Consider the following 25,871-nt stretch of genomic DNA (forward strand, 5'->3'; position numbering starts at 1 on the left):
CGTTTCCCCGTGTGAACCAATGGCTTTTCGTTAGTGGATGCGCTTCAGCTCCGTTCGGCGGCCCGCTCGGGCCGGGGCTGCCCGGGGTCCCCGCCCCGAGCCCGGCGCAGCCCCGAGGGTGTGGCCGCCTCGGGGCGTGGCCACAGCGGGCCGCAGCCAATGGAAGCCGCCGGCGGTGATGTAACGCTCCGCGCCGCCTGCCATTGGTTGGCGAGGCCGACTCGCGGGCCCCGCCCTGCCCCGCCCCGCGGTGCCCCGGGACCGGCCCCGGTTCTTGTCCCGGTCCCGGACGGGCCGCGGGGCGCTGGGGAGGGCCTGAGGCCGCTTTCTCCGAACCGGGAGCAGGCAGCCAGGGCGTGCGGGGACGGCACGGCCAGCGCAGGCCGTCCTGCCCCCCGCGACCGCTCCGGGGCCGGCGGCGCGGGCACCGTCCCGCCGAAAGCTGCTCGTTTCGGTAAGCAGGCACCGACATCCCCGGCTCACAGCCAGCCCGCCCCTCCCTGCTCGCGGGCCCTGCCTGCACTGTCTGCACAGCTCCACCTCTGCTGCAGCGAGTGCATCACTCAGGGATGGTAAAACCATCTTTTTGGTTAAAAAAAAGTGAGGCCATTACATTTCAAAACCTACACCGGAGCAAGCAGGAAACAATGTCACACAAAGGAAGTACCAGAGCACAGGCGGAACATACTGTCTCAACCATGTGTGTGCACCCATTCCTCTCCAGTTTATCATGTCTCATTGTTTCCACGGTGCCACCTCATCCCACATCCAGTAGATACTTCCATAATAAAAGATCAGGATTGCATCACTGGGGAAAGGTCGGCAAATGCTTTTTCCACAGAGTAGCACCATCTCCCTGAGAGCGGTAGTGAGCAAGAGCCTGCTACCACACTGCACAGACAGGAATAACCAGTGCGGACTGAGCTGTCACACGTGCCCGGGAAAAGGGCACTCTGCTCTGGGACACTCGGCAAAGCTGTCAGAGCAAATAAGTTTCAGGTTAGGACGTCTGCAGTGCGAGAGTTTACTCCAGAGAGCAGATCAGCCCAAATGATTCCGACAGCAAAGAGAGTCTGATGTCATGCAGTTCGGGGAACAAAAGCCTCTCCGCAAGCTGGGGGCTAACTGAGACGCAAACTCACACGTGAAATCTAGAGACACGCCGGGATTTCACTGCAGGGTCAGCTGCAGCTGAGGCTGCCCCCAGTCAGACACAAGTCTGTGCAGCCTTGCTGAGTGAAGGCTCACCCAGACCACTCAACAATAATGTGTTGTGTGGCCCCGATGCCCATCCCTCAGCCTGCGGTGGTAGAGCAGAGCTCTGACCTCCACAGTGGCAACCTGAAGCCATAAGACAATCATTTAGCCACGCCGAAATTTCAATTAATTTAATTTGTCTGCTGAGGGAGGACTGAAATCCAAAAAAAATACTAGAGCCTCCCAAATCTTACTTGTCATGTAGGAGAGCACAGAAAACCCTGTGTCTCTTTGTGTCAAAATGATCAGTACTAAACAAAACGCACTGAAAAGACAACACAAACAAACCAGCTTTGTTCTCCAACATGTGCCCCTTCAGTGCAGAGCAAGAGATAAAGCACCTCAGGTATGGAATAGATTGTGCAGGACAGAGCCAGACATTCACACTTCTTTAAAAAAGGGGAAAAGGAAATTTTTTTTTCTAGTGTTAAAGCTACATCCGTAAGCAATCTGCAGAGCCACACCAGAAAAGGCACATTCTGACCACACCATGCCAGCGTTTGGCTCACATTAAACCAAACCATGACAGCTCTCAGCAAGCAAAGGCGAAGAACTGCAGGGAATCCCTGACATTACTCTGACCTCCAAATTTACTTCAGAACAAATGACTCTCTCACCACCACTGGGGTTTGCACTGCCCTTTTTGCAGTGGTGGACAAAGCAGACAAACCCCTGTGCTCAGCCCCTGAGCTGGCTGAGAAGAGCCCCATCAGCACTTGTGCCGCAGCGCTGGAGCAGCACGTTGTCTGGCTGCCAGCACCTGCCAGGGCTGCACAGCCTGCCCAGCCAGGGGAGAGGCACTGTGCCAGCACAGAGCAGAAACCAGTTTGTGCAGACAGCCCCCAGGATGAAAAACAGCCCAGCGACGAGCGGAAAAAAGGATAGGTCCCAAACACCACGATCTAATCTCCTCGTGCCTTTACCCAGCACACTGCCAGCACACGCACTGAGGGAGGGTACGGGCAGGACAGGCCAAGCAACAAGCCCGAGTGAGCTGACTGTGCCGTACCCTGACTGCAGACGACAAAGCAAAGCGAGCATTCAGAGCTGAGGAGCCCGGGTAACTGGCTCAAGTGACCGGCCACCTCAGCAGCAGGTACCATCCACTCCCCAGAGAACACCAAGAACTGTCCAGTCACTGCTCTTCACCGCTCCCAGAGAGAAAGATCTGTGAAACGCGACGCACACCGGGAGAGCCGGAGCCACTCCCTGCTCCACAGCAGCAACAGCTGGCCGTCACAGCGGCCTGCGGCAGGGCAGACATCACTGGCTGCGCTCCAGCCCGGCCGCTCCGGGCCGAGGAACGGCAGCCCTGAGGCAGGAGATGGGCCACCCATCTCCCCGCCTGCCGGGAGCGCACGGACCCCCACTGCGGGGCCTACTTGTCCCGGGAACAGGTGGCAGGAGGACCGGGGCCTGGCGGGGGAAGGCGGCACAAGCGCCCGCCCGGGCCCCGCCCGGGCTCCCCCGCAGTCCAGCTCCGGGAACCGGCTCCCGGCACTGACCTCCTCGCGCCGCTTCTGCCAGCGGCCGCACGGCGACTCCTCCAGGATCTCGGACTCGTCCTCGCTCTCCTCCTCCTCCTCCTCTGGGGGCGCCGCGGAAGTCACCGGCGCAGACACCGAGGTCATCCCCGGGCCAGACGACGCGGGCTCCGGCTTGGGGTCGGAGCCGCTGCTGGGCACCTGCTTGGACTCGCCCTCCGACATGCTGCGGTCGCACACCCTGCGGGAGAGGCGCGGTCCGTGAGGCGCGGTGGGGAGCCAGGCCAGGCCGGGCCCACCGGGCCGGACCGGGCCGCGCCCGCCGGGCCTGTTAGCCGGGGCCGCGCCCCGGGCCTGCCAGCGGCGCCCGACCTAGCCGGTCCCGAGGCGAGCCGGGCGGCGAGGGGTGGGAGCCACGCACTTACCGGGCCCGCAGCACCTCCCGGTCCCGAGCACGTCCCCGCCGCAACCGCCGCGCTGCGTAACGCGCCGTGAGGGCGGGGCCTCTGCCGCGGCCAATCAGCGCCGCGAGCGACGCGTCAGCACCCGCCAATGGCCGGCGGGCGGGGCTCCGCGGTGCGGCCCTCGACAGGGGGCGCCCTGCGCGAAGGGCCGTGGAGGATCGTCAATGGGGCGGGGCAGCCCCGTGCAATAGCCAATGAGATAGTGAGACGGGGCCCTCAGGGTCGCTGATTGGCCGGTGGGCGTGACTCGGGCTATATAAGGTGCTGTGTGCGCAAGGGCCCCTCATCTAGAGGGGCAGGGCGATAATTCTGCGAGGTGTGAGCGTGCGCGCCTTTATCTGTGCGAGCGGCCGCCCGCGGCAGCGGCTGGCGGCGGCATCGCCGGTCCCAAGTCCGCTGTTCCCCCGGAGGAGCCTCAGGGCAGGTCGAAGCCACCTGCGGGCCGTGTAGGTAGTCCCGGGGCGGAGCGGGCCGCGGTGCCGCTCTAGCCGCGCCTCTATGGTCGGCGCTTCCGGCCGCCGAGCTTCCGGCCGCGCGACTTCCGGTCGCCGCCCGCCGGTGCGAGGTCCCGCCGCCTCCGCAGTCCGCCCGCGCCCCCCGGTCCGGTCCGGTCGCCGCCGACCGAGGCGGCCGCAATGGGCGCCTACTTGTCGCAGCCCAACACGGTGAAGAGCTCCGGGGATGGCGCCGGGCTCGGGCCGCGCCCGCTGCACTTCGGGTTCAGCGCCATGCAGGGATGGCGCGTCTCCATGGAGGTGAGGGGGTGAGGCCGGCGGGGCGGCGGCATCCACACCCGGCACTCCTCGGGGCCCTGCGCCGACAGGCCCCGACGGCGCCGAACGGCGAGGAGGTCCGGGGGCTCTCGGTCACCCCCTCCGTCCCTCCCGAGGCCGGGAGGGGCACTTTGCCTCGCCCGGTGCCGCCCCAGCCTTTCCCGAATTCCGCACGGCAGCCGCGTGGTCCGGCTCCTGCGTGGAGAGTCCCCCCGTGTCGTGAGGGACACGTGCGGCTGGATAAATCCCTGCGTGAAATTGGGAATTCGGGGTAAAAAAAGGAAGGGAAGGAGCATTTGTGTGAAAGCAAGTGGGGTATTCTCAGGGAAAATGCCTTATTTTCTCCCCTGAGATGAAGTGTCGGTGTCTTGCTGTGCTTCCTCCCTGTTTTTGTTTATTTATAGGAAAATCTGTAGGAAGAATTCTCATGGCTGCTCTGAGTTTGCTGTTGCCAGTGCTGGCTCTGCTGGGCTCGCTGTGGGCAGATGAGCTGCCAGCAGACCCACACCTGGCTGAGGATCCAGGGGTTTGCCCGCATCTCCCCGGTGTAGGAGGCTGCAGGACCTGCTCTTAGAGCTCTTGGTTGGTGTGAGGGCAGTGTGGGGCCGCTGGCCCTGCAGGTCTGTGAGCTTCAGACCCTCTGTGAGTACCAGTCGTGTGCTGCTTTGTTTTCCCTTCTGGGCAGCCCGTGAACAGCTGAATTCAGTACGGGTTAATCCTTGTCCCTGCAGCCACGCCAGGTACATCTCTCAGTGTTTGCTTCGTAGCCCTGTGGGTGGTTTGGAGAGGATGTCCCGTTCAGGCTGTCAGACATTGACTTTTTGCTGATCTAGGTCCATAAGCCATTTTGCCAGACGCTTCACTGCTTCTGGGAGTGCAACAGCAGCTGTACAGGTGACAAATCAGTGACCTGAGGTGCTGCCTCCTCACTGTGTGCAGCCCTGGGCTCTGGCTCTCGGGGTAGAAGATGCAGATCTGGTGCTTGTGCTCCCGAGATTCACTCAGAGAACGTGTGTCGAACTGGCTGGCAGTGTCTGAGCTGCTCCTTGCCAGTGTCCCAGGGATATTGCTGGAGCACTGAGTGTGACCTCCAAGGGATTAACGTGTGTGTAAGCAGCTCTGGCACCCCTTTGCACAGAGCTGGGATGTGCGAGGGAGCCAGGCTGCATGAGGGAGAGCAGAGTGACCCTGCCTTATGGTGCTGGTGAGTTCACTCAGCCCTCCACAGCTGGGACAGGGCTCTGACTTCACTCACTTGGGGCTGTCGCTGTGCAGAGGCCCCGAGCTGCAGGTGTGGGTTCTACACCACCCAGCATCTCTGGTTTATCCCTGCTGGCAGAGGCAGCGCTGGGGCCATCAGTGTGGACGTGGTTTAGTTGAGTTATCCCAAGAAACAAGCAGATGGCAGGAGCTGAACCTGCTGCAGATTGCTTCTGAGCCTGATGGGAGAGAAATGTGTGTTTTACACACAGCTGAGCAGTCAATTTTCTTGCATTCCAGCACTCTGCGTTCTGCTTTCTTACCTTGTTTTGTTTTTTCATTCTCTTCATGTTCAGTTGCACTTTTGCTCTTCTACAAGGCTTGGGAAAGTCCTGAGCAAAGGTTTGTGTTTAACGCTGTGGTTCTGTGTGTGTTGGCGAAGCCAGGCAGAGTGTGCACCTGGTAAGACACAGGTATTTTGGGTGTAAAGGAGCTTTTTGTCACGTTGTACTTGGGTTTTAGGAGCCTTCAAGTGAGGCGGGTGTACAGGGCTCTGAAGAAATACTGTAGCTTAGTCCAGAGTGGTTACTTTGGGAGTAAGGAAATGTTTGGGGCAGATGAGGGACCCCAAGGATAATTTGTATTAGGTAATTGTACTGTATTAGGTACTAGAAGCAACAAAGAAAAGGGCTGAAGTCAGTTTTATGGTCCAGAGGAGTGCTCTGGCATATAGTGGGAGGCACCGGATGAGGTTGGTTGGGGCTTCTCCAAACTCTTTGCTCCTGCTTTGGCTGTACCCCCACAGTGAGACACCAGTTTGCAGCTTCGTTCCTTTCCCAGGCTTAGCACAAAAGCCCTTGCTGCAAAAACTGAAAGAATTTGGTTCAAAATACGGAGATTTGTCAGGTGAACTCTCAGGTTAATTTCATTTCAGCTGAATTGGGTGTTTGATGTTTCAGACACAGTTTTTCACCACTGTTACAGTAACCACTCCGTGACTGGGGAGGGTCAGGGATCCCAGAAGCTGGGTAGCAGGAACAGGCTTTTGGAACCCTTATGAGCTCTTTCAGCACACGAGATCGCAGTGGGAGGACAGTGACTGCAGCTCCCTGAGCAGGGCTGGCTGCACGCTGCTCTGGGGGCGTTGGCAGTGCCAGGACCTGTCTTTGCCCACCAGCCCCGGCGCTGGGAGCGGGGCAGAGCGAGCCCCAGGGCGGGTGGGCACTGAGCCCTCCCCTGCGTGTGCCAGCCCGGCCCGTCGGCCCCGGGGGTGGGGCTCAGTGCGGGGACACATCGGGACAGGCTCACAGGGGGCTCAGCAAGGGCAGCACAGACTATTTTTGGTGCCGGTGCTGGCTTTCCTCCACAGCAGCATTTGCATCTCTTTAAGTACGCTGCTGTTTGGTCACCTGGGGCTTATCCCAGTTACTGTGTTGGGGGTTCACTGTCTCACTGGCTTCTGTGAATGCTCAGAAAAGTGAGCACTAAAATGCTGCTTCTTGGTTTATCTCTGTTTTCATTTGCTCTCTCCAGTGAGGGCTGGGGAAGTTTCCTGCATTACCATTCAGTCACTACTCGTTTTGAACTCAGATGGTCACTTGCTGGTTCAGAAGCTCTTTTCATCCCAGTGCCAGCAGTTCCATTGCAAAGAGTGCTACATAAACCCAGAACCTCACTTTTCGTGTTTCCTGAGCAAGGAACAAAGTTATCTTTTTAGAGAAAACTGGAACTCTGGAGAGCAAAGAGACCTTATCCAAGGAGTCGTACCTAAAAAAGAGAGAGCTCAGTGGTTGCTGGGCTGTGATCTAGTTCTGTGTGTGTAAATTTTGGAATGTTGCTGGCAGCAAGGACACGTCCAGATATTTGAGACTGCTGTCTTGGAGTAAACAGAGTGTTTTGGAGCAACTGTAGCACATTGAAGGTGATGAACCACAGAAAAGATCACATTGTTGAACATATTGCAGGATACATGTTCTTCCTGACCACAGGAGTGTGAGATGTCAGGTGGTGAGGGCTGGATGGAAGGAATGTCTGGGGGTTAGCTGGGCAGGGGAAGGGCCTGGGAGAAAGGTTCAGCCTGGCCATCAGTTCCAGGCTCTGTGTTGCAATAGCCAAGGTGGGTTTGCTTACCCATAGGGAAAGGAGTTGAGGCTGTAAAAGTCATGGGGATGCCTTCCTCAAAGCTGGCTGCTCCACAGAGACCTTTGGGCTTTGCCCAGAGATGGGAATGGAGCTGGGGAGGGGTCTGGAGCACGAGTCTCAGGAGTGGCTGAGGGAGCTGGGGAAGGTTCAGCTGGAGAAAAGGAGGATCCAGGGGGACCTTCTCACTCTTTGCAACTCCTTGACGGGAGGGTGCAGCCAGCTGGGGGTCACACTTGTCTCCCAGGAAACAATGGACAGGAGAAGAGGAAACAGTCTCAACCTGTGCCAGGGCACTTTGGGTTGGCAGTGCTGGGGCAATGGTTGGTCTCAGAGGGCTTTTCCAACCCAAACAAATTTGTGTTCCTATGATTTTCTGTGGGTCTAATGCAATCTCTGTCATTTCAGACCTTTGCTCTCTCTTTCAGGATGCCCACAACTGCATTCCCGAGCTGGACAGTGAAACAGCCATGTTCTCTGTCTACGATGGACACGGAGGTAACTGCGGCCACTCTGCTCTGTCCTGTCCTTCAGTGTGACCCCTCTGGGCTGCTGGGGTATCCATCTCTTATTAGGAATTCTGCTCCTTGATGGAAGCGTTTTCTTTCATAGATGCCATCAACGGAGGTTCTGAACCTCTTAGGGGTCCTAGGAGGAAGGTCAGGGTTTGATCTAAAATTGAAATCAGATTTGTATTCCATCTTTTATACCTTTTGAGAAAGGCTGTTTTTATGGTGGATAAGCTGGGCAGGGGAGTCACAGAAGAAAAAGTGGTAATAAAAATCACCTGAGATTGACTCTAGGCAGTGTGTTCTCATGGTTGCCCAAGGAAAGACTGAAAATCAAAACAGGCAGATCCATTCCCTGTAAGGGCTCCTTAAACTGGAGATTGCAGCCATTTCATCCTGGAGACATGGTGGAGTCTTCTGGATGAGTTAACTCTTCACAAATTTGTCTGATTGCATTTTAAGAAGGTTTCTGTGTTTGGTGATTGTTTACACTGTGCATTTTGCACAGAATCATTATTTGAAAAAGATATGGTTAAATCTGCTGCCTGAAAATTCCACTGCAGTATCCATGAAACAAGGAATGCATGAATAATCACTCTGGTAGTACTTTTCACTTTTACTTTTTTGGACTTTTTTTTTTTTTCCAGTTGAGTCCAAAGCCTCTCTCTGCTTGCATGAGTGAATATTGCTATTAAATAATATTGCTAATATTATTACAGAATTTGCTCTGCCACTATAATGTAAGAGCTCAAGATCCTGTTGTTAAATCTCGCAACTTATTTTAATTTTGATCATCCTGAGTGACCCATCATGTTTTACTGACCTCTTTTCCTGCTGATTTAGGTAAATGTTGAACAGCATAGCTTTTCAAGGAGCTCTCCCAGTGGCCATCCCCCATTCTGAAAACTGTTCCTATCTAACCTCCCTGCTTTTCTTGTGGCAGCTTAGTGTGGAAAAGGTTTGATGGTTTCTTTGAAAGCTCTTTGAAGATCTGTGTGCAGGAGATGAACTGAACTGTTTCCTCCTGCTCATTGGCTCTGTAACCGTGTCCAGTTTGTGACTGGCACCGCTGCGTTTGTAGCAGGTAGCTCTTCCAAAGATGTCATCTCATCTGAAGAATGTATTTCATATCCTGAAATTACTTTTTTTCCTGAACTTCATCTCAGAGTGTGCAGAGACCCATGTGGAGCAGTCACTGATATCCTGAAGGGTATCTTTGAGAACATGAGGATGATGGGTTGGTGCTGAGAGGCAGGGAATGACAAGCAAATGGGATGTAGGGGTCAGGAGCTGCTCAGCTCAAAATGGTGTGTGTGTGTCAGGCAAAAATAAAGAGAAGGAGCATCTACCAAAAATGGGTCAAGAATGAAGAGTATCAAACCGTCCGTTCTCCTCTGAGCTCAGTGTGTTGGTTTCTCAGCTGCCAAGGCCTTACACCATGTGTTGGGTTTTAGAGAGACTTTGGACACTCATGACATTCCTGTTAGTATAGGACACTAAGTATTGTGTTTGGGGTTCTTAAATACAATAGGGAGGGTTTGAGATGGACATTAGGGAAAGGAATGGGATGGCAAAGCACTGGCATGAGTTCCTAACTCACATTTTAGATGTCTAGTGATTGAATCTCTACAGCTCTCCCTGGACAAACCATATCAGGAATGACATGGATATAGTTGAATCTGATTTAGAAGAACAGCTTTTGCCCATCCCCTGCTATTGTGTGATTTTATTGATGCATTTGTTCTTAAGTTTGAAGCAATTTCTCAGGTCTCTCCCATGTAAGAGTAAGTTTTTGGGTGGGAACCTTGCTACGCTTTATTAGCTGGCAGTACAGAAACTGAATTTAGCTTCTCTTATATACCTTGCTCATCTCTCACCCTGAAACACTCCAGTAAGCTTTCTGCTCCAGCTAGGTTGGGAAAAGTTTTTATTACTGTGTTATTTGAAAATGGGTGAGTATGGTTTTTTTTTCAATCTATTAGCATTTTCCATTTCATTGATAAGTTTTTCTCTTATGTTCCCCTGTTGTGGACAAGCCTTCCAGTGTTTGAAAGAAGCTGCTGGGGCAGTTTTATGCCTTCCCCAGCTCCATTTTTTATGTGCTCTGGCCTCCCTGCCCCCAGATTCTGGAGGATGACATTTGGGCACTCTGCCCCTTGAGTGGGGAGCAGGGAGTGTTTGCTCAGTCCCTATTGCTGTCTACTTGTGCTTTAGCCTTTATTTTAATAACATGTCTTCATTGACATCTATCTCACATTGCTCATCTGTCTTGAGGTTTATTTCTCTCTCTTTGCTATTTGCATTTTCACTATTAAAAAAAAAAAATATTGTTTTAAACTTCTCTCGACTCAAGGGCTTCCTGCCTTTTACTCTTCCAATCCATTCCCTGGTTCCACGAGAGGTGGGCAAGTGGCTGGGTGGTGCTTAGTTGCCCCTGTGGTTAAACCACAGCAGCCCTTTCTTGGCACCCTCCATGGGGCTGGAAGGGTTGGAGCAGTAATGGACAGAGCACGTCAGAGGGGATTTGTGTCTGTTAGCAGCTGCAGGTCACAGTGCTGGCTCAGTGTTCCCAAGATCCGTTTAGCTGACCCACACCACGCTCTTTTCTGTGCTGTACCTGTTGGAGGCTGGTGTTGGTTCCTGCTGTTTGCTGGGCTCTGCAGTGATTAGTAGTGTTTGACCAAGAGATCTGTTATTCAAACGCTGACCTTGGGCCTCCACTGGCACTTGGGCTCTGCACTGAGGACATCACTGTCCTTCAGGTTCTCTCATGGAGACAACTAATAATTTTTCACCTCCCTCCAAGAGGCGTTTTTGGAGAAAACATAGAATGGCCAAGGCCTCACAACCCTCACAGGCAAGACTTTCTTCCTAATATCCCAGCTAATGCTGCCCTCTGTCAATGTGGAGCCATTCCCCCTTGTCCTGTCACTCTAGGCCCTTGTCAGAGGTCCTCTCCAGTGTTCCCAGGTCAGATCCAGTCTCTTTGTTCCCTGTACCATGGAATGCTTTGCAGCATGGTGTAGCAGCAGCCATTTGGCTGTTTCTGTTCTCTGTCAGTGGCCACTTGATCCCTTCTCTGCAGGTACATTGGAAAAATCCCTTGTCTTTCTCCCAAATCTCCCCACTTCTTTGCTTCCCACTATGTTCCCTTTGCTGAACTAATGGCTGGCTGCTGCTTTCCTCTCACTTCCCTTGCTCCCCATTCCTTCTCAGAGCTTTGCTCCTGCCTGCACAGCTCTCCCTGATGCCCAGCTGCCCCCACAGTCTCTGTTGGGCTCAGAGAAGGGCAGGGAAATTAAGATGTGCAGTAGGAAGGTCAGGAGTTGTGTGGCTGGTCCATCCTGTGAAAAACCCTCCTGTAGCCCAAAGGAGAGGTGCCCACATGGCTCTGGTTGTGCCTACAGAAAAGCCCCAGGTGCAGGTAGGCTCTGGCTTGCTGTGCCCAGCCACCCACACTGCTACTTCTTTGTACTGTGACAGGGAACGATTGGTCCAGCACAGCCTCAAGATGTTCCTGGACCCTGCAGAGGGACCCTCCACCTCCCTGCAGCTTGCCCTGCTCCTCTCCCTCTTTGTGAATCATTTCATTTGTTTCTCAGTCTCTGGCTCTAATTTTTTCTTCTTTGTGAGGTGTGAGCCACGTCCACGTTCCTGTGTCCTACACTGTTCTTTGCTCATGTAAAAACCTCAATGACTAGTGTGATCCTTTACAACTCACACTACTCTTTCTTGCCCTGTTCAAGATAAACTACAGAAATTCATCATCACTCAATGTTTACTCTTCCTTCTCTCTTAATAGCACCTTCAGGATCCCCATGCCCTCTTCCATACCTGACACCATTACTTAGCAAGCTGGGGGAGTTTCTGGCTTTTAAAAATCTCTAGCTGCTCTAGGATGAGCACTTGACTTGAGCCGTCTCTCGGTCCTGGTTATCCCCTGTGCTCTCAGCACAGCGGCTGTTTATCTTGCTGTGCTCTTTCCTGTACCAAGTGACTGCCCTTTCTCCTGAGAGCTTCATCTCCGTCTCTGGGATCTCATTGCCCTTGGTGTGGCACACACGAGGAGAGAGAACACTTTTTATGTGCTCACTGCACATGGGTAATGCTCCAACAGAACCTACAGTGAGCAAAAACTTCCTTGTCCTTCTGCTTTCACTGACATGTGAAATTAAAGATTAGGTAGGCTGGACCTAAAGAGTCGGCCTAAGCTCCCTCTCAGGAAGTTCACAGCATTGGCCAAACCTGGTGGTTTGCCAGGGCTATCTGCACATCCTCCTGGGAAGGTGTAAGCAGGATCCCCACACTCAGCTGCTGTGTCACTGTTCTGCGTCTGGAGCAGCTCTGGCTTGTGTCCCAGGATTTACCTCAGGAATTGAGCTGCTCAAGAGCAGGTTCTGTCTCGAAGGATGAGCCTCTTTGAATAAATTCTGCTCTTTTTCAGGAGAAGAAGTTGCCCTGTACTGTGCCAAGTACCTCCCTGAGATCATCAAAGACCAGAAGGCCTACAAGGAAGGCAAATTGCAAAAGGTAAGGAGCCAATTCTGCCCTGGACTGAGTAAGTGCCAACACAGAGGAAAGCCCTTATGTCAGAACCCATTTGGGTGCGGGTTGTCCAGGGAGGTGATGGAGTCTCCACTCTTGGAGCTATCCAGAACCTGTCTGGGCATAGTTCTGGGTGTCCTTGCTGGAGCAGGATGTTGGATCAGGAGAAGCCTGTAGGTCCCTGCCAGCTGCAGCCATGCTGTGATTAGTTACAGTGTGGAAGCTGGAAGAGACTGTATTGCACAGGATGGCGGGCATCCTGCAGGGAAGGGGCAGCTGCCCACTCTTGTCCTTGCTCACACACAGGCCCTGGAAGATGCATTCTTGGCCATTGATGCCAAGCTCACCACAGAGGAGGTGATTAAGGAGCTCTCTCAAATGGCTGGGCGGCCACAGGACGATGAAGATGAGAAGGAGAAAGTTGCTGATGAAGATGATGGTAAGTCAGATGCCACTGAACAGACAAGGCTGCAGCTCCAGGACAGGGATGTAGAGCAGCGAGGTCAAGTCTCCTTGGACACAAGGTTTTCTGTCCCAGTTTCTCAGCTAAATTTTGGCCGAGTTGAGCTACTGCCCCTTAGCATTGTCCGTGGCTTTGGGCTGGTGCTGGAGGGGGAACCCTTATCCATTTGCAAGCTTAATGCTATAGATAACAAAACAGCCTGTCACCATTTCTATAGAGCTTCCTCCATAGGTTGCAGGGTTCCAGGATGTGTCAGGAATTCTGAGCTGGACTCGGTTGTGGAAGGGAATTGATGTGGTGTGCAGTGCTCAGCTCCCCCTGGCTGGTGGCAGCCACCAGGTGCAGATGGGATTGAAGCAGATCCTGGTCTTTTCAGCAGTTCTTCTTCCCACAAAGAAGCAAGTGTTCCACCAGCCAGTGGCTGCCAGCCCAGGAGGTGTTTCCTGGGGTGGAATCCTGTACTGTTCTTGCTGAGTACCTTGTGACCAGCCTTGAGACAGATGCAAGGTGATCCTGTCACCTTGAACAATATGTCAATCTGCAAATGTTGAATTTGTTGGGTTTTTTTCTCCAGCTGACAGGGATGAAGTCATGGGATGAAGGGTGGGTGGGTGGTCGGGTTTTCTTTCTTGTTGTTCTGTATTTTCAGGAGCATTTGGGCTACCTATATTTGTTCTCCTTTTGGGATTAAATAGCAAAGCAAACTATATGCAAGGGGATGTCAGTAGGGAAGCATGGTGTTTGACCCATGGTCACTGGGGAAAATCATCCCACTTTCTGCCTAGTCCCATCTGGGAGATGGCCAAAGTTGTGCTGTCACCTGTTGTACCTGTCCAAATGACATCTGGTGGGGATCCCTGGGGTGTTTTGGCTGTTCTCTTGTTCCTAGCTGCAGCATTAATGACTAAATGACTTCTGCACATGCAAGTGGTGGCTCTGCTTCCCTGCAGCTCCCAAGGAGCTTGTGCTTGGGCAAGTGAGGCTCTACTGCCTGGCCACACACCTGATGTGCACGCTGTGCTGCCACCGGCCCTCATGCCTGATGTAAACACTCTGTGGTGCTGTCAGTCGGCCAGGAAGCACCGGGTCTGGGGCAGTGGGGCACTGCAGGCTGTGCTGTGGTCAGAACTGTGGCCTCGCTTTTCCCTTCCTGCTCACCTGTAGCATCTGGAGCTGTGGGAGGGCACAGGCCTGGCTGTGTGCTCAGAGTCAGCCTGGGGAGCACTGCTGGAACTCTGCCAGCAGCAGCCTCAGCTGGGGCAGCTCAGCACAGCACCCAGGGTGGTGGGTGTCCTGCTCTCTCACCCTCTCTGTCCTTGTCCTCTCCCTCTTCCATTTGCAGTGGATAATGAGGAAGCTGCTCTTCTGCACGAAGAAGCCACAATGACCATCGAGGAGCTTCTCACACGTTATGGACAAAACTGCACCAAGAACCTCAAAGCCAAGTCTGTAGCTGCAGCTGGGGATAACGCTGTGGAGGGGACAGGCAAGCAGCATGATGGGGAGTCAAATATGAATGGAGAGGCTGACCCAGGGGAGCTTTCCGACCACAAGGAGAGGAAGAACGGGAAGCCAGACGAAGAAATCACGGGTATTTCCTCCACCTCAGACAAAGCCAGCGCTGGAGGCAACAGCCCTGCTCTGCAGAAGCCTGAACTAGGCAAAGGTGACGAGGCCGTCACCTCTTCTACTGGGGAGGCCGGGCCCTCCTGCTCCTCTACGGGAAAGCCCCAGCGCACAACCAAATCCAAATTTTTTGAGGACAGTGAGGATGAGTCAGATGAGGTTGAGGAAGAGGAGGAAGACAGTGAGGTAGGAAACAGCACTGGAACAGAGTGGCCTTCTGGCTGGGCAGAATGCATTGCTTATGGTGGTACTTGAGACGAGCCTCTGGCTCATCCTAGGTGTGTTCCTAGGAGCAGGTGTTTCAGGCTGATCCTTGGAGGCCATCCCATGGGAATGTTTGGGATTATTGAGCTAACCCCGAAGGACACACCCTCATCCTGCAGCAGCCATAGCTGATAGCCCCTGGTCCTGCTGCATGCACCATCCTTTCATCCACTGCTGTAGTGATACCAGCTGCTCTGGTTGTAGCCATCAAGTGTGGGGGACACGTGGCAGGTCACCTCACACCTCTGGGGGAACTGACCATTGGTCCCCAGGATGGAGGGACCAGCGAGGGGACAGCACCAAGGGTCCTGCGTGACTCCTGTGGTGTCTCTCCTTTCTTGTAGGAATGTAGTGAGGATGAGGACGGTTACAGCAGTGAAGAGGCAGAGAATGAAGACGATGAAGATGACACTGAAGAAGCAGAGGAGGATGAGGATGAAGAGGAGGAAATGTTGTTACCGGGCATGGAGGGGAAAGAGGAGGTGCGCACCCTGCTTTTGTGTTCCGCAGCTTAGCGTGGAGCCTGGGGCATTTGGGAGACTCAGCTCGGGGTTGTTCCTGTTCATGTGGGGACAGAACACCCTGTGCACTCTCCTGGGGCTGAGGGAGCTGCTGACAGCCTGGGTTTGTGCAAAAGCTGAGGGATGGGCCTGGATCTGGACGGCAGGTTGAGATGGAAGAGACTGCTGGGTGTGAGGTGCTTGGAAGGCGGTGTGGGGGGAGAGCGTGGGGCAGGAAGAGGAGGGCTCTGCTGGCACTGCTGCTCCAGCAGGACTCCTCACCGGGCAGGGCTGTGGCTCTTCAGGCCACGGTGGCGCATTCAGGCGGGCCAGGGACCCAGGGGGTCAGGAAAAGGGGATGTGGCTTCCAAGGTGCCAATTTCTCCCTCTGGGGAAATGTCCTGACTTGAAGTGAGGATGTGCTCAAGCTGGGCTGGGGTTGGAATTAGCACATTAGAGCAGAGGGTACAGACTTTTGGAACACCACAGAATCCTGACCCACCACGCTGCATGAGACTGGGATGGAGGTGTTTCCTAACCCTGCCCCTCAGGGAACACACTCCTGGTGTTTGCTGCTTCCCTCAGGCCTTCTCCATTGTTCATGTGTGCTTATGGGGTGCGATGCAGCACCCTGGGATCTGGGACACTGCTGGGGCTGTGCAGCTGGCGCTGGTTCCCTTAACGGCCTGACAGGGAGATAGAGAAAGAAATCTCACCAGAATTGTCTCTTGCAGCCTGGCTCAGACAGCGGGACCACGGCTGTGGTGGCGCTCATCCGGGGCAAGCAGCTGATCGTGGCCAACGCCGGGGACTCGCGCTGCGTCGTGTCAGAGGGTGGCAAGGCTGTCGACATGTCCTACGACCACAAGCCAGAGGATGAGGTGGAGCTGGCCAGGATAAAGAATGCTGGTGGCAAGGTCACCATGGACGGAAGGGTGAACGGCGGCCTCAACCTCTCCAGGGCCATTGGTAAGCAGGGAGGGGGGATGCTGGCAGGCCTGGCCTCGGAGCACCGGCCTCAGGAGAGCCACGCTGACAGCACTGCCAGCCACTGAGGTGGTGGAACAATTGTTAATGAGATGAGTGACACCTCTTCAATGTTTGATGGGAGATTTCAGTCTAATTGGAGAAAATGGCTGTGAAACAGTTGGAAAGCAGTATCTGACACATCCCAGGCTGTTAAGCCAGCAGCTGGGTTGTCAGAAACCACCTCATATAAACTGTCCCAAAACCAGACTCTTGCCTCTGGAACAGGACTTTTCCTGCTTACTGGGTTATTGAGGAATCTTGGTGTATTGCTTCCTGAGGACCTGGCTTCATGGCAGTTTTAGCCCATTTATTTATCTGAGTTGTGTACAGAAGGACCCAAACCGCTGAAATCATTATCTTAGTGTAAAGATATAAAGCACACTTCTAGAGTGGAAATAAGGAGTTTATCTAGGGAGACACTGGCATTCCCACCTGCTATTTTGTGGTGGCCCTGGAAGTGCCTTCATAGGATGATTCCTGATAAGCTGCTAGTCAGAGCTGAGGGCCAGTTTTCTCAAGGGAACTTTGAATCATAAAATGAACCCAGGAGTGGTTAGTGGTTTGGGTGGGAAAAGCTCAACCAATTCCAGCCACAGCCATGGGCAGGGACACCTTCATTAGACCGGGGTGTTCCAGGCCCCATCCATCCTGGCCTTGAACACTTCCAGAGATGGGGCAGCCGCAGCCTCTTCAGAGGTGACAGGTACTGTTGGCCTGGTGTTGGTTGCCCCAGGAGCTGGGGAAGGGGCACTTGGTTTGGAGTAAAGAGAGGCTGAGCTGGCCAAGACCCCTCTTCCCTGGGCTTGCCAGAGCTTACACCTGGAACCTGCAATGGTTCCTCTGCTTCCTCTGCCTGATCCCAGGTTGTGGGAGCACTCACTGATCCCAGTGGGAATGCCCTGTGGCAGGACACAGCACTGCCTGTGCCCAGACGTCTTCCTCCCCACCACAGGGGATCACTTCTACAAACGGAACAAGAACCTCCCTCCAGAAGAGCAGATGATCTCTGCCTTGCCTGACATCAAAGTGCTGACAATAAACGATGACCACGACTTCATGGTCATTGCCTGTGATGGAATCTGGTGAGTGGTGAGGGAGCCGTTGTGCCTCTGGGGCATGGCTGCTCCAGCCTTTCTCCAGAGCTGGGCCTGAGGAAGGCCTGTTTGACACTATGGCATTGTGTGCTCCCTTTGCCTGCCTGCCTGACCTCTCTGCTCTGCAGGAACGTGATGAGCAGCCAGGAAGTGGTGGATTTCATCCAGTCGAAGATCACCCAAAAGGATGAGAATGGAGTTCTGCGGCCACTCTCCTCCATTGTAGAAGAGGTAAGATGGGGAGCTCTGCTGTCCCTCCAGCAATGTGGCATTTCTGTGTCCCGGCTCAGTGCCTGGCTCTGCCCTTCCCCTCCCTCCGATGGGTTCCCTGGGCACTCCAGCCAGTGTCTGACCTCAGGGGTGCTGCCCAGCCCAAGGAGTTTCTGCTCACATTCAGAAACCTGGGGCTGCCGAGGCCATCTCTGTCCCCTGTCCGGTGGGAACAGCATTTGACTCCTCCTGCACAGGTCTGGCCTGGCAGCCCCTGAGCCACTGTCAGGTGCTGGAACAGGCCCAGTGCCTCAGGGGGGTGTCCCAGTGTGTATCTGTTCTCTCTGCTGACTTGCCCTGTCCCTCTCCAGCTGCTGGATCAGTGCTTGGCTCCAGACACCTCAGGGGATGGCACCGGCTGTGATAACATGACCTGCATCATTATCAGCTTCAAACCCCGTAACACACACCCACCTGCTGAGAGTGGGAAGCGGAAACTGGGGGAGGCAGCGGCACCAGCAGAGGAGAACGGTGGGGACGGCACCAAGAAGTCCAAACTGGAGTAGCAGGGCCCACCTGGGGACTGGGCTGTGCTCACCAGACTCTCGTTTCTTACCCATGCTGAACTCAAGACTCCGGGTCTTGTCCTTTTTTTAGCCTTAGCAGAGGCCTTGTTTGTCCGTGTCCTGGTCGGGGGGTGGGCGGGTCTGGTTAGCAAGGGCATGTCGCGCTGTTCATCCGTAACCATTCCAAAGAGGGAGCGAGGACGGAGCCGCGCCCGGGAGCGCTGCACCGCAGAGTCCGTGCTGAGGAGGAGGAGGAGGATGTCCCCCCATTGTCTCCATGTGGTTGTTGCCATTTCTGTGCCTGTGAATTTCTGTTTGGAGGGAAGAACTTTTTCACTGTTGAGGTTTTTTTAATCTGCACCCGATTATTTAAGGCCCTTTCTGGTTTTTTTTGTGAAACAATCTGGCGGTGGTGCTGCAGCCACGCCGTGTTCAGTTGTACACTTTCAATCAATACTTTTTTCAAACTAAAAGATCCGAAAATACTGATGTGGTCTTGGTCCTTGGTTCTTTCCTGGAGGGGGAGGTGAGGAAGGTGGGGTGGGGAGGAGAACACTTGTCCCTGTGGTCTTGGATCACTGCAGGGTTTTGGTCTATGGCTCTGAGTTTCCCCAGGGTGGCTCTTCTGAGGTGTCTCACACAGAGTAGATGTCAGCCTCTGGAGAAGGTCTGTGTCTGCTTGAGGGAGAGGGGTACCAGGCATGCCCCTGAGCTCACCTGCCTATAGCACCCATAGAGCTGCACCTTCTGTCAGGGTGTGTCAAGAGGCAGCTCCTCCCTGATGCACAGCCCAGACAAGGGCTGTCAATAGCCATGGCTGTTCGGGCAGGAGCCAAGCCCATGGGCTGTAAAACACTGATGGAAGGGTGTGGGCTAGACAGGTGAGCTCTCCCTGTGTGGCAGAAAGAGTCCACCGGAAAAGAGCAGTCTGTGGCGATCCATAATTTCTTTTCACACACAACTGGCCCCTTTTATGTCCGTTTCCCACACTTGTTCTTTCCCCCAGTCCCTGCTTCCCCCACAGCCTGGAGCTGTCCCATCTGCCCCAGCATTCCAGGGAGCCAGAAGCTCTGTGGGCAGCAGACCCCATTGCTGCCAGGGGGGCCCCCTGGACCTCAGGCACCCCTCTCTGAGCATCCTGGGGCCCCTATGACAGCCAGGCCACAGCCACCACTGGAGGTGACCAGGGCACCTCCTTGCACAGCCCCCAGGATCCTGTGCTCCTGTTCCTGGTGAGCTGCCAGCACTGAACCTGCCAGGAAGCCATGGCACCCCTGCATCTGTTCCCTGAGCAGCTGCAGGAGGGCAAGGCAAACAGCTGCAGCTCTGAGGGCCTTTGCTGTGGTGCAGGACCCACCACAGAGCATTTTGAGTGAAAATCAACATGATAAAACATCAACAGAGCACACAGAAAATGGTCTACAGGTTACTGATGTGAGGTCACCATGAATCCGAGCCATTTTGGGGACTCCACGGAGACTGGAGACTGCATCACAAACCTTAATGACTAGGAACAAAGTCTAAAACCAAACCCTCTGGAGATGGACGCCTGGCAGCAGGAATGGGATGACAGCATGTAGCAATTGAGACAAACTGGTTTTAATGTCACCAAGCAAAGCTGCCTCAGCTCAGGCTTTCAGGGACTGCAGAAATAACTAATACCTTAGGATTGCTTGTCCCTGTGAATATTCATTCTGTTTATTCAAAATCTGGAGCACCCTTGACTAGGATGTTGATAGCATGGAGGAAGTGTGAGGTACTGAGCAGCTCCTTCCCAGAGTGATCCCAAGATAAACCCCCCTGGCAGCAAGTGGAAGTTGTGCTGAGAGCAAACCTGCTTTTGCAAAGGAAAAAAGTCTTCCTGAGAGGTTTCCTCAGGCAGCCCCATTCCAGGGGAACACACCAGCTCATCCAGGGTTCCTAAGCATGGAAACAGCCTGAGCAGCACATCCAGCTGCAGCACTGGGCTGTGTGAGGCTCTGAGGCACCAGACTCACACAGGGCTGCAGGAGCCCAGCCTGGACACTCCGGACACCAGAGCAGTTCAGGATTGGACAACTCACTGCAGAGCCACCAGACAGGGTGGGGAGCTGCAGCTTGGGGCTGCCAGGGAAGGGGGTCAAAGGCACCAGGAGAGGCAGCACCTGGGCTGGTGAGGGACAGACAGCTGCAGAAGCCAAGACAACAGCCCAGGACCAGAGGGGTGGAGTTCATCTTCGAAAAGGGAAGATCTGTAGTGCAAGGCACTGCCAAAGGCAGGACCCCATCACGTGGGAGTCCCAGAGCAGCTGGAGGAAGCTGTGCAGGTGAGCCAACTCACACACCTCATCTCCTATGGAGATAGGCTGGGACAGCTGGGGATGTTCAGTCTGGAGAAGAGAAGGATCCAGGGAGACCTTGGAGTCACAGTGCCTAAAGGGGTTCCAAGAAAGCTGGAGGGGCTTTGGACAAGGGCCTGGAGGGACAGGACTAGGGGAAATGGCTTCCCACTGCCAGAGGGCAGGATTAGATGGAATATTGGGAATAAATCCTTCTCTAGTGAGGCCCTGGCACAGGTTGCCCAGGGAAGCTGTGGCTGCCCCATCCCTGGAAGTGTTCAAGGCCAGGCTGGATGAAGCCTGGAACAACCTGGGATAGTGGAAGATGTTCCTGTCCATGGCAAGGGACAGCAATAAGCGTTAAGTTCCCTTCCAACCCAAATCCTTTACTCATTCTGTGACTGCCCAACTCAGAGCAGCGAAACATTCAGGAGCAGCTTTTTTCCCCAGGATGCTGCAGTGGAGTCAGAGTGGCAAGGATCCCAGTGCCTGAGACTCTGCAATCCATCTGGCAATAGGTCCCCACCTAGAGCCCATGGTGGTCCCTCCACACTGGCCTTGCTGCAGGATGGATCCCTGTGGGGACCAGCGCCAGAGATGGGAGCTGAGGGGCCACTGCCCTCCCCTAACCCTGCAGCCTGCTCTCAGGGCAGATCAGCTGGGACCGGCAGGGAGAGGCCAGGATAACCCCTGCATGGCCTGGGCGGCCTCTTCCTCACACAGGTGCAGATGTGATGCCTGTCATGCACACCACTGGGCTGCCAGGGGGCTGTGCTCTCAGGGGAGTTTTGCCACAGGAGACAGAGGCACCCTCAGTAAGCAGCTTTATTTCCTAGCGGTGCCTCTGGGAAAGGGGCAGACAGGGCTAGTGCAGGGTGCAGCAGTGCTGGGGGCAGTTGCACCCACCCAGGACCCAGCTCCCAGGGCTGGGTGTGCTGGCAGAGGGGGACTGGCTCTGCCACAGGAGGGCATAGGGCCTGTGTGTGGATCATGACTCTCCCCCTCAGGCCCCCATCACTCCACAGGGACACCCACGGAGCTGCCCCTGTCACTGGTGGCTCCCAGGGAGTCCCCAGAGAGGCTCTGCCCAGACAGGGCACTGCTGAGGCTCTGCTGCCGGGCAGAACGTGGCACCGCTTCCACGGACACCTCCACCTCGATGGTGACACCTTCCCTGCAGACAGACACTGGCCTGAGGGCAGCAGCCCAAAGGGGAGCATCGCTCGTGCCTGCCCAGCACAACGGGAGCAGGGGATGCTGTTTGGAAGGGATGTGCCACACCCCCAGCCCCCTCGGCACCTGCCTACCTGTCAGAGGTGTCCTGGCCCTCACTCAGCATGCTCCCCGCAAGGGCCACTGTGCTGGCTGACTGGTTGTCCTGTTCTGGCCACGCTGGCCCCGGGTGCGGACTGCGGCTGCTACTGGGGAGGGAGGCAGCGGCGTCCGGAGCTCCGTCCTCACCCGGTCTGGGGCTGGGCAGCACTGACCACAGCTCGTTCACTGGGGAGAGAGAGCACGCCGTGCCCACGGACTGCTCCTTGCAGGAGCAGGGAGGGCACAGGCCAGGCCTGCAGCTGTGTGGGACCCACGCTTGGCCAGGTTGTCCAGCTCCACCACGCCGAGGTCCCCGGGCGTGCGGCCGCCCCTGCAGCCCCAGCGGCTCCGGCACAGCGACAGCACCACGGTCCCGTACACGTAGGTGAGCACCAGGGGCACGCCGACGCCTGCGGGCGGACAAGCGGTCACTGCCCGGCCCCAGCCCCGCTGCCTCTGGTGCCAGGCATCAGGCACAGTCCCACCCCCAGCACGGGCAGTGCCCTCGGCACTCACCCACAGTGAGAGCTGTTATGATAGGGGACACAAAGAGAGAGAGGAGGACGCTGCTGGTAACAGAGAGGCACTGCTGGCACCCGGAGAGGCTGCTTCGCCGGCTCTGGCCCAGCACCTCGAGGACAAGAGAGAAAGGTGAAGGGCTCTACAAAGACCTCGGCACAGCCCCAGGGACTCAGCCTCTTCCCAGCCTGGCAGAGCTCCAGCCACAGCCACCCAGACACCCCTCCCTCTCCTCAGGGACAGGCAGCCACAGCAGCACTGCCACCACAGCACAGGTGTTCCTGGAAAGCCCCCCAAGAACCATTCCTCCCTTCGCCCACCCTGACCCCACTCCCCAGGCTGAGCACACCCACACTGGCAGGGGCTGCTGGGGGCAGAAGAAGGTTCTGGCAAGGCAGGACTGTGGGCTGGCACAGGGACGTGCTGAGGGTAGTCAGGGGTGGCACAGAGATGTGCTCTGGGCAGCAGGGAGCACTGCAGGTCTGTCCAGGCCAAGAGCCATGGGCTATCAGACTCAGCAGGACCACAGGGACTCCAGGACCAACTGCCAGTACCTTCCTACCCATGTAGATGGGGATCCCAATGGTAATGACAGGGACAGCGACACCTGCAGCAAGGGAGATGACCATGGGCGCTCCCAGCACCATGCCCAGCTGCCACAGGATCCTCCGGGTCCGTGACCACGGCCTCTTCCCCCAGAAGGTGCAGCCAGAGGGGCTGTGGGACAGAGCAGGGCTGAGCCAAGGCTTCTGCAAGTGGCAGGCAGAGACCAGCACAGCCTGGCCCCATGTCAGGGGACATGCATGAGCCCACCAGAGAGCAGGCAGCCAGGTTCCCCCAACCCTGAGCTCCAGCTCCCTCCTAGGGGGTGCCAGCAGCCAGCCCCAGCCCTGCCAGAGCCAGCAGCACAGACCAGCCTGCTCCCCCTGGCTAACCCTGAACCTGGGGCAGGGCCTGGATGCCCCCATCCCAGCTCCCCACCCTGTCAGGGCCCCTAGCCTCGGCCCAGTGCAGTCCCACAGACCCCACCAGCTCCTGTCAGGGCTCCCAAGCCCTATGGCCCTGCACTGACCTCAGAAAGTGCACGTCAGAGATCTCCTGCAGGCAGAGCCAACAGAAGAGGCAGCCACAGACCGTGCAGTTCATGCGGTTGCAGCTCCCATCGTTGATCTTCATGATGAAGGCGCTGCAGCGAGGACAGACCTTGATGTCCTCAGCCTCAGCTGGGGGGAGATAAGACAGCATGGGGGAGCAGGACAGTACAGTGTGCATCCATCCCAGCCTGCCCCAGACTCTTCCCATCCCACAGGTATCATGGGGGGGGCCGAGGTCCCTCTGTGCACCCTGGCCCAACTGGCACAGGGGCTGTGAGACTGCAGCAGAGGGAACTCTGGATCCCGGCTCCAGCAGCCCCACAGGCAGGAGGCACAGAGGCACAGGACGGCGCCAAAGCCCAGCACTGCTGCTCCCACCCTGGGCCAGGGCCTCACCGTGGGCCAACTCCTCCGGCTGGGCCAGCTGTGTTGTGGGGGTGGCCAGGCTGGGGGTCGGAGCACAGGGGCCGTCAGGGTGCCAGGGCTGCCGGCAGTGGTAGCAGAACTCGGTGCCACAGCCCTCGCGCCCACAGGTGAGGCGGGGACATTCGGCACAGCCATGGGCAAAGACAGCGTAGCTGTGGGGAGAAGGCAGCTGGAGCTGGGCCGCAGCAGGGTGCCCCCTCCCCGCACAGCCAGGCCAGGCCGTGGCAGTCCCGGTCCCGCACTGAGCTGGTGCCACAGCCCCGGCTCAGGAGAGCTGGGATGCACCCTCACCAGCCCACCCAGTCCAGCACCCACAGCCCTAGGGCTCACAGAGTATCTAGCACAGCCAAGGACGCCAGCCCTGGCACACAGAGCTGCACAGGCTCCGCAGCCAGACCAGCACTGGACACTTCCCTGGGCACACCCAGCCCAAGACAGGACAAAGCGCTGAGGAGCCTAGCCTGGGAAGGGCTCACGGGACACAGGCACACGCTGTTGCTGCAGGAGGGGGCCCACGCCCACCCCCGCACTCCCGTCTGTGCTGGGGCCGGCGGTACCTGCAGTCAGGGGCAGGGCACCAGCGGGTGCCGGGATCAGCCACCAGCAGCCGCCGCAGCAGGAACTCCTCGTACTTGTCGCGGAGGGCAGGCTCCGGGAGGAGCCGGTGCACGTCGGAGGGCTGGAGCGCGGCGGGGCAGTGCGGGCAGGACGCGGGCACGCGGCTCTCGCTGACGGCCAGGCGCAGGTACTGCTGCAGGCAGGCCCGGCACGAGCGGTGCGAGCAGGAGGCCAGGCTGGGAAAGGCCTCGGGCGGCTGGGGCAGCAGGCACAGGGGACACTCCTCCAGCGCCTGGCCCTCGCCCAGGGGCAGCACCACACGTGTCTCCTCGGGCTCCTCTGGCTCTGGCTCCGGTTCTGGTGGTGCCTCCCCGCCGACGGCCTGTGGCTTCCGCCTGAAGCAGCCCAGAAGCCGGCGTGGCCCATGCACACGAGCGGGCTGGTCCATGGCGGCCCGCCAAGGTAGCCGGGGCTGCTGTTGAGCTACGGAGGGCAGCGGGGAGGTGCTGGCCCTGGTGCAGCCCCCATGGCCCGGCTCCTACCTGAGCCTCACCACAGGCACCAGCGGAACCATCCCCAGCTGCAGTCGGCGCCGCTCAGCCTGCAGAGGAACTGCCCCTGAGAGCCAGCCCTGTGCCCTGGCCTGTCCTGCCCCATCCTGCCTCCTTCAGCTCCGCATGACAGGCCCAGGACCACAGAACTCCCAAATCCCAGCGTGGGGAAGACGGCGGCAACACCGCGACAGCCAGCCCAGGCACAGGGCAGCGTGACACGCACCCACCCCTCCCCAGGGCTCTCCTCCCACGGTGAGACATGGCTAAAGCACTTTTCACGGGAGTTCCCTTGCCAAGGGACACGAGAGCCAGTTCGTTCAGTGACCAGGAGCCAGGTGATTCCTGCAGCAGGGTAAATCTGCCCATTTTCCTCGCTTGGAGCTCACGAATCCATGGCCACCCCACATTCCCTCCCCACGGTCCTTCCCTCTCTACACCCCACAGCCGACCCCTGCCCTCCCCAGCTCAGCAGCACCGCCACACCCCACAGCCTCCAGAGCCCTCCCGTGTCAGAGGCAGAAGCACGGGCGTGACAAGAGGCCAGAAGCAGTGACACTCAGGGGAGGCTGAGGAGTCCCAGCATACCTGCTCTGCTGGGCCAGGCCCTGGGTGGCTCCACATCCCCCCAGGGGACACGGCGCTTCCCGGGGAGAGGGCAGCTGCAGAGCTCGGGGCAAAAGGGCAGCGGCGGGATTTCCGCGGTGACCGGAGAGCGGCAGGCGGCCGGGGCTGTACCTGTCAGCGGGGAATCATCGCTGGCAGCACGGCACGGCCACGGCTGCCCCGGGACGGCCACAGCCCGGCACATCCAGCGCCCTGGGACCTGCAAAGGGACGGCAGCGATCCGTGAAGAGGCCGAGCGCGGCCCACGCAGGCAGGGCGGAGCGGAGCCGCCGGCAGAGCGCAGCGAGTGATGCGGCTGGGCACCGGGCACGGCTGGGCTGCGCCCCGCACCGAGCACCTCC

The 25,871-nt window shown here is 56.9% G+C and overlaps 3 protein-coding genes and 1 pseudogene across 7 annotated transcripts in view; 1 reads left to right on the forward strand and 3 right to left on the reverse strand.

The window, feature by feature from the left end:
- NRBP1 (nuclear receptor binding protein 1) overlaps positions 1–3,385 on the reverse strand; it is a 34,286-nt gene extending 30,901 nt beyond the window's left edge. Inside the window, exons 1-2 of one of the 3 annotated variants that reach the window (XM_068183040.1) lie at positions 3,167–3,385; positions 2,763–2,982 (exon numbers count right to left, since the gene is read on the reverse strand). In XM_068183040.1, coding sequence (XP_068039141.1) covers positions 2,763–2,966 — 204 coding nt within the window. In that variant the 5' untranslated portion in view covers positions 2,967–2,982; positions 3,167–3,385. The remainder of the gene's footprint in view (positions 1–2,762; positions 2,983–3,166) is intronic. The other 2 variants (XM_068183041.1, XM_068183042.1) reach the window with 2 other exon arrangements.
- A 299-nt stretch (positions 3,386–3,684) lies between these two features.
- Positions 3,685–18,609, forward strand: PPM1G (protein phosphatase, Mg2+/Mn2+ dependent 1G). Its single transcript, XM_068183043.1, has 10 exons — positions 3,685–3,960; positions 7,746–7,815; positions 12,271–12,356; positions 12,678–12,810; positions 14,177–14,646; positions 15,069–15,206; positions 15,959–16,193; positions 17,206–17,335; positions 17,476–17,578; positions 17,929–18,609. The coding sequence occupies exons 1-10, from the start codon at positions 3,841–3,843 to the stop codon at positions 18,121–18,123; spliced, it is 1,680 nt and encodes a 559-aa protein (XP_068039144.1). The 5' UTR covers positions 3,685–3,840; the 3' UTR covers positions 18,124–18,609.
- Positions 18,288–21,095, reverse strand: LOC137470057 (uncharacterized; annotated as a pseudogene).
- Positions 21,096–21,249: 154 nt separating this feature from the next.
- Positions 21,250–24,929, reverse strand: LOC137470055 (E3 ubiquitin-protein ligase RNF19B-like). Of its 3 annotated transcripts, none has more exons than XM_068183044.1 (8): positions 24,352–24,929; positions 23,765–23,946; positions 23,347–23,497; positions 22,829–22,991; positions 22,272–22,386; positions 22,031–22,165; positions 21,749–21,941; positions 21,250–21,633 (listed from the first exon to the last, which is right to left on the reverse strand). In XM_068183044.1, exons 1-8 carry the CDS (start codon positions 24,798–24,800, stop codon positions 21,456–21,458), a joined length of 1,566 nt encoding a protein of 521 aa, XP_068039145.1. In that variant the 5' UTR covers positions 24,801–24,929; the 3' UTR covers positions 21,250–21,455. The 3 variants fall into 3 exon arrangements, with proteins under 3 accessions (XP_068039145.1, XP_068039147.1, XP_068039146.1); XM_068183046.1 differs by having other exon boundaries at positions 21,250–21,610; positions 24,352–24,921; XM_068183045.1 differs by having other exon boundaries at positions 21,250–21,615; positions 24,352–24,915.
- Positions 24,930–25,871: the final 942 nt, after the last annotated feature.

This window comes from Anomalospiza imberbis, chromosome 3 (assembly GCF_031753505.1).
Source record: "Anomalospiza imberbis isolate Cuckoo-Finch-1a 21T00152 chromosome 3, ASM3175350v1, whole genome shotgun sequence".
NCBI classification, from domain to species: domain Eukaryota; kingdom Metazoa; phylum Chordata; class Aves; order Passeriformes; family Viduidae; genus Anomalospiza; species Anomalospiza imberbis.

Bases quoted from the DNA above. Each gene is read 5' to 3' on its own strand.
- LOC137470055 (XM_068183044.1), bottom strand. From the start codon at position 24,800: ATGGACCAGCCCGCTCGTGTGCATGGGCCACGCCGGCTTCTGGGCTGC. The intron at 23,498-23,764 runs GTGAGGCCCTGG...ATCTCCCCCCAG, and splicing joins GCCGGAGGAGTTGGCCCACG to CTGAGGCTGAGGACATCAAG. The intron at 21,942-22,030 runs GTGGGTCCCACA...CTCTCTCCCCAG, and splicing joins GCTGGACAACCTGGCCAAGC to TGAACGAGCTGTGGTCAGTG.
- PPM1G (XM_068183043.1), top strand. From the start codon at position 3,841: ATGGGCGCCTACTTGTCGCAGCCCAACACGGTGAAGAGCTCCGGGGAT. The intron at 3,961-7,745 runs GTGAGGGGGTGA...TCTCTCTTTCAG, and splicing joins GATGGCGCGTCTCCATGGAG to GATGCCCACAACTGCATTCC. The intron at 15,207-15,958 runs GTGCGCACCCTG...TGTCTCTTGCAG, and splicing joins GCATGGAGGGGAAAGAGGAG to CCTGGCTCAGACAGCGGGAC.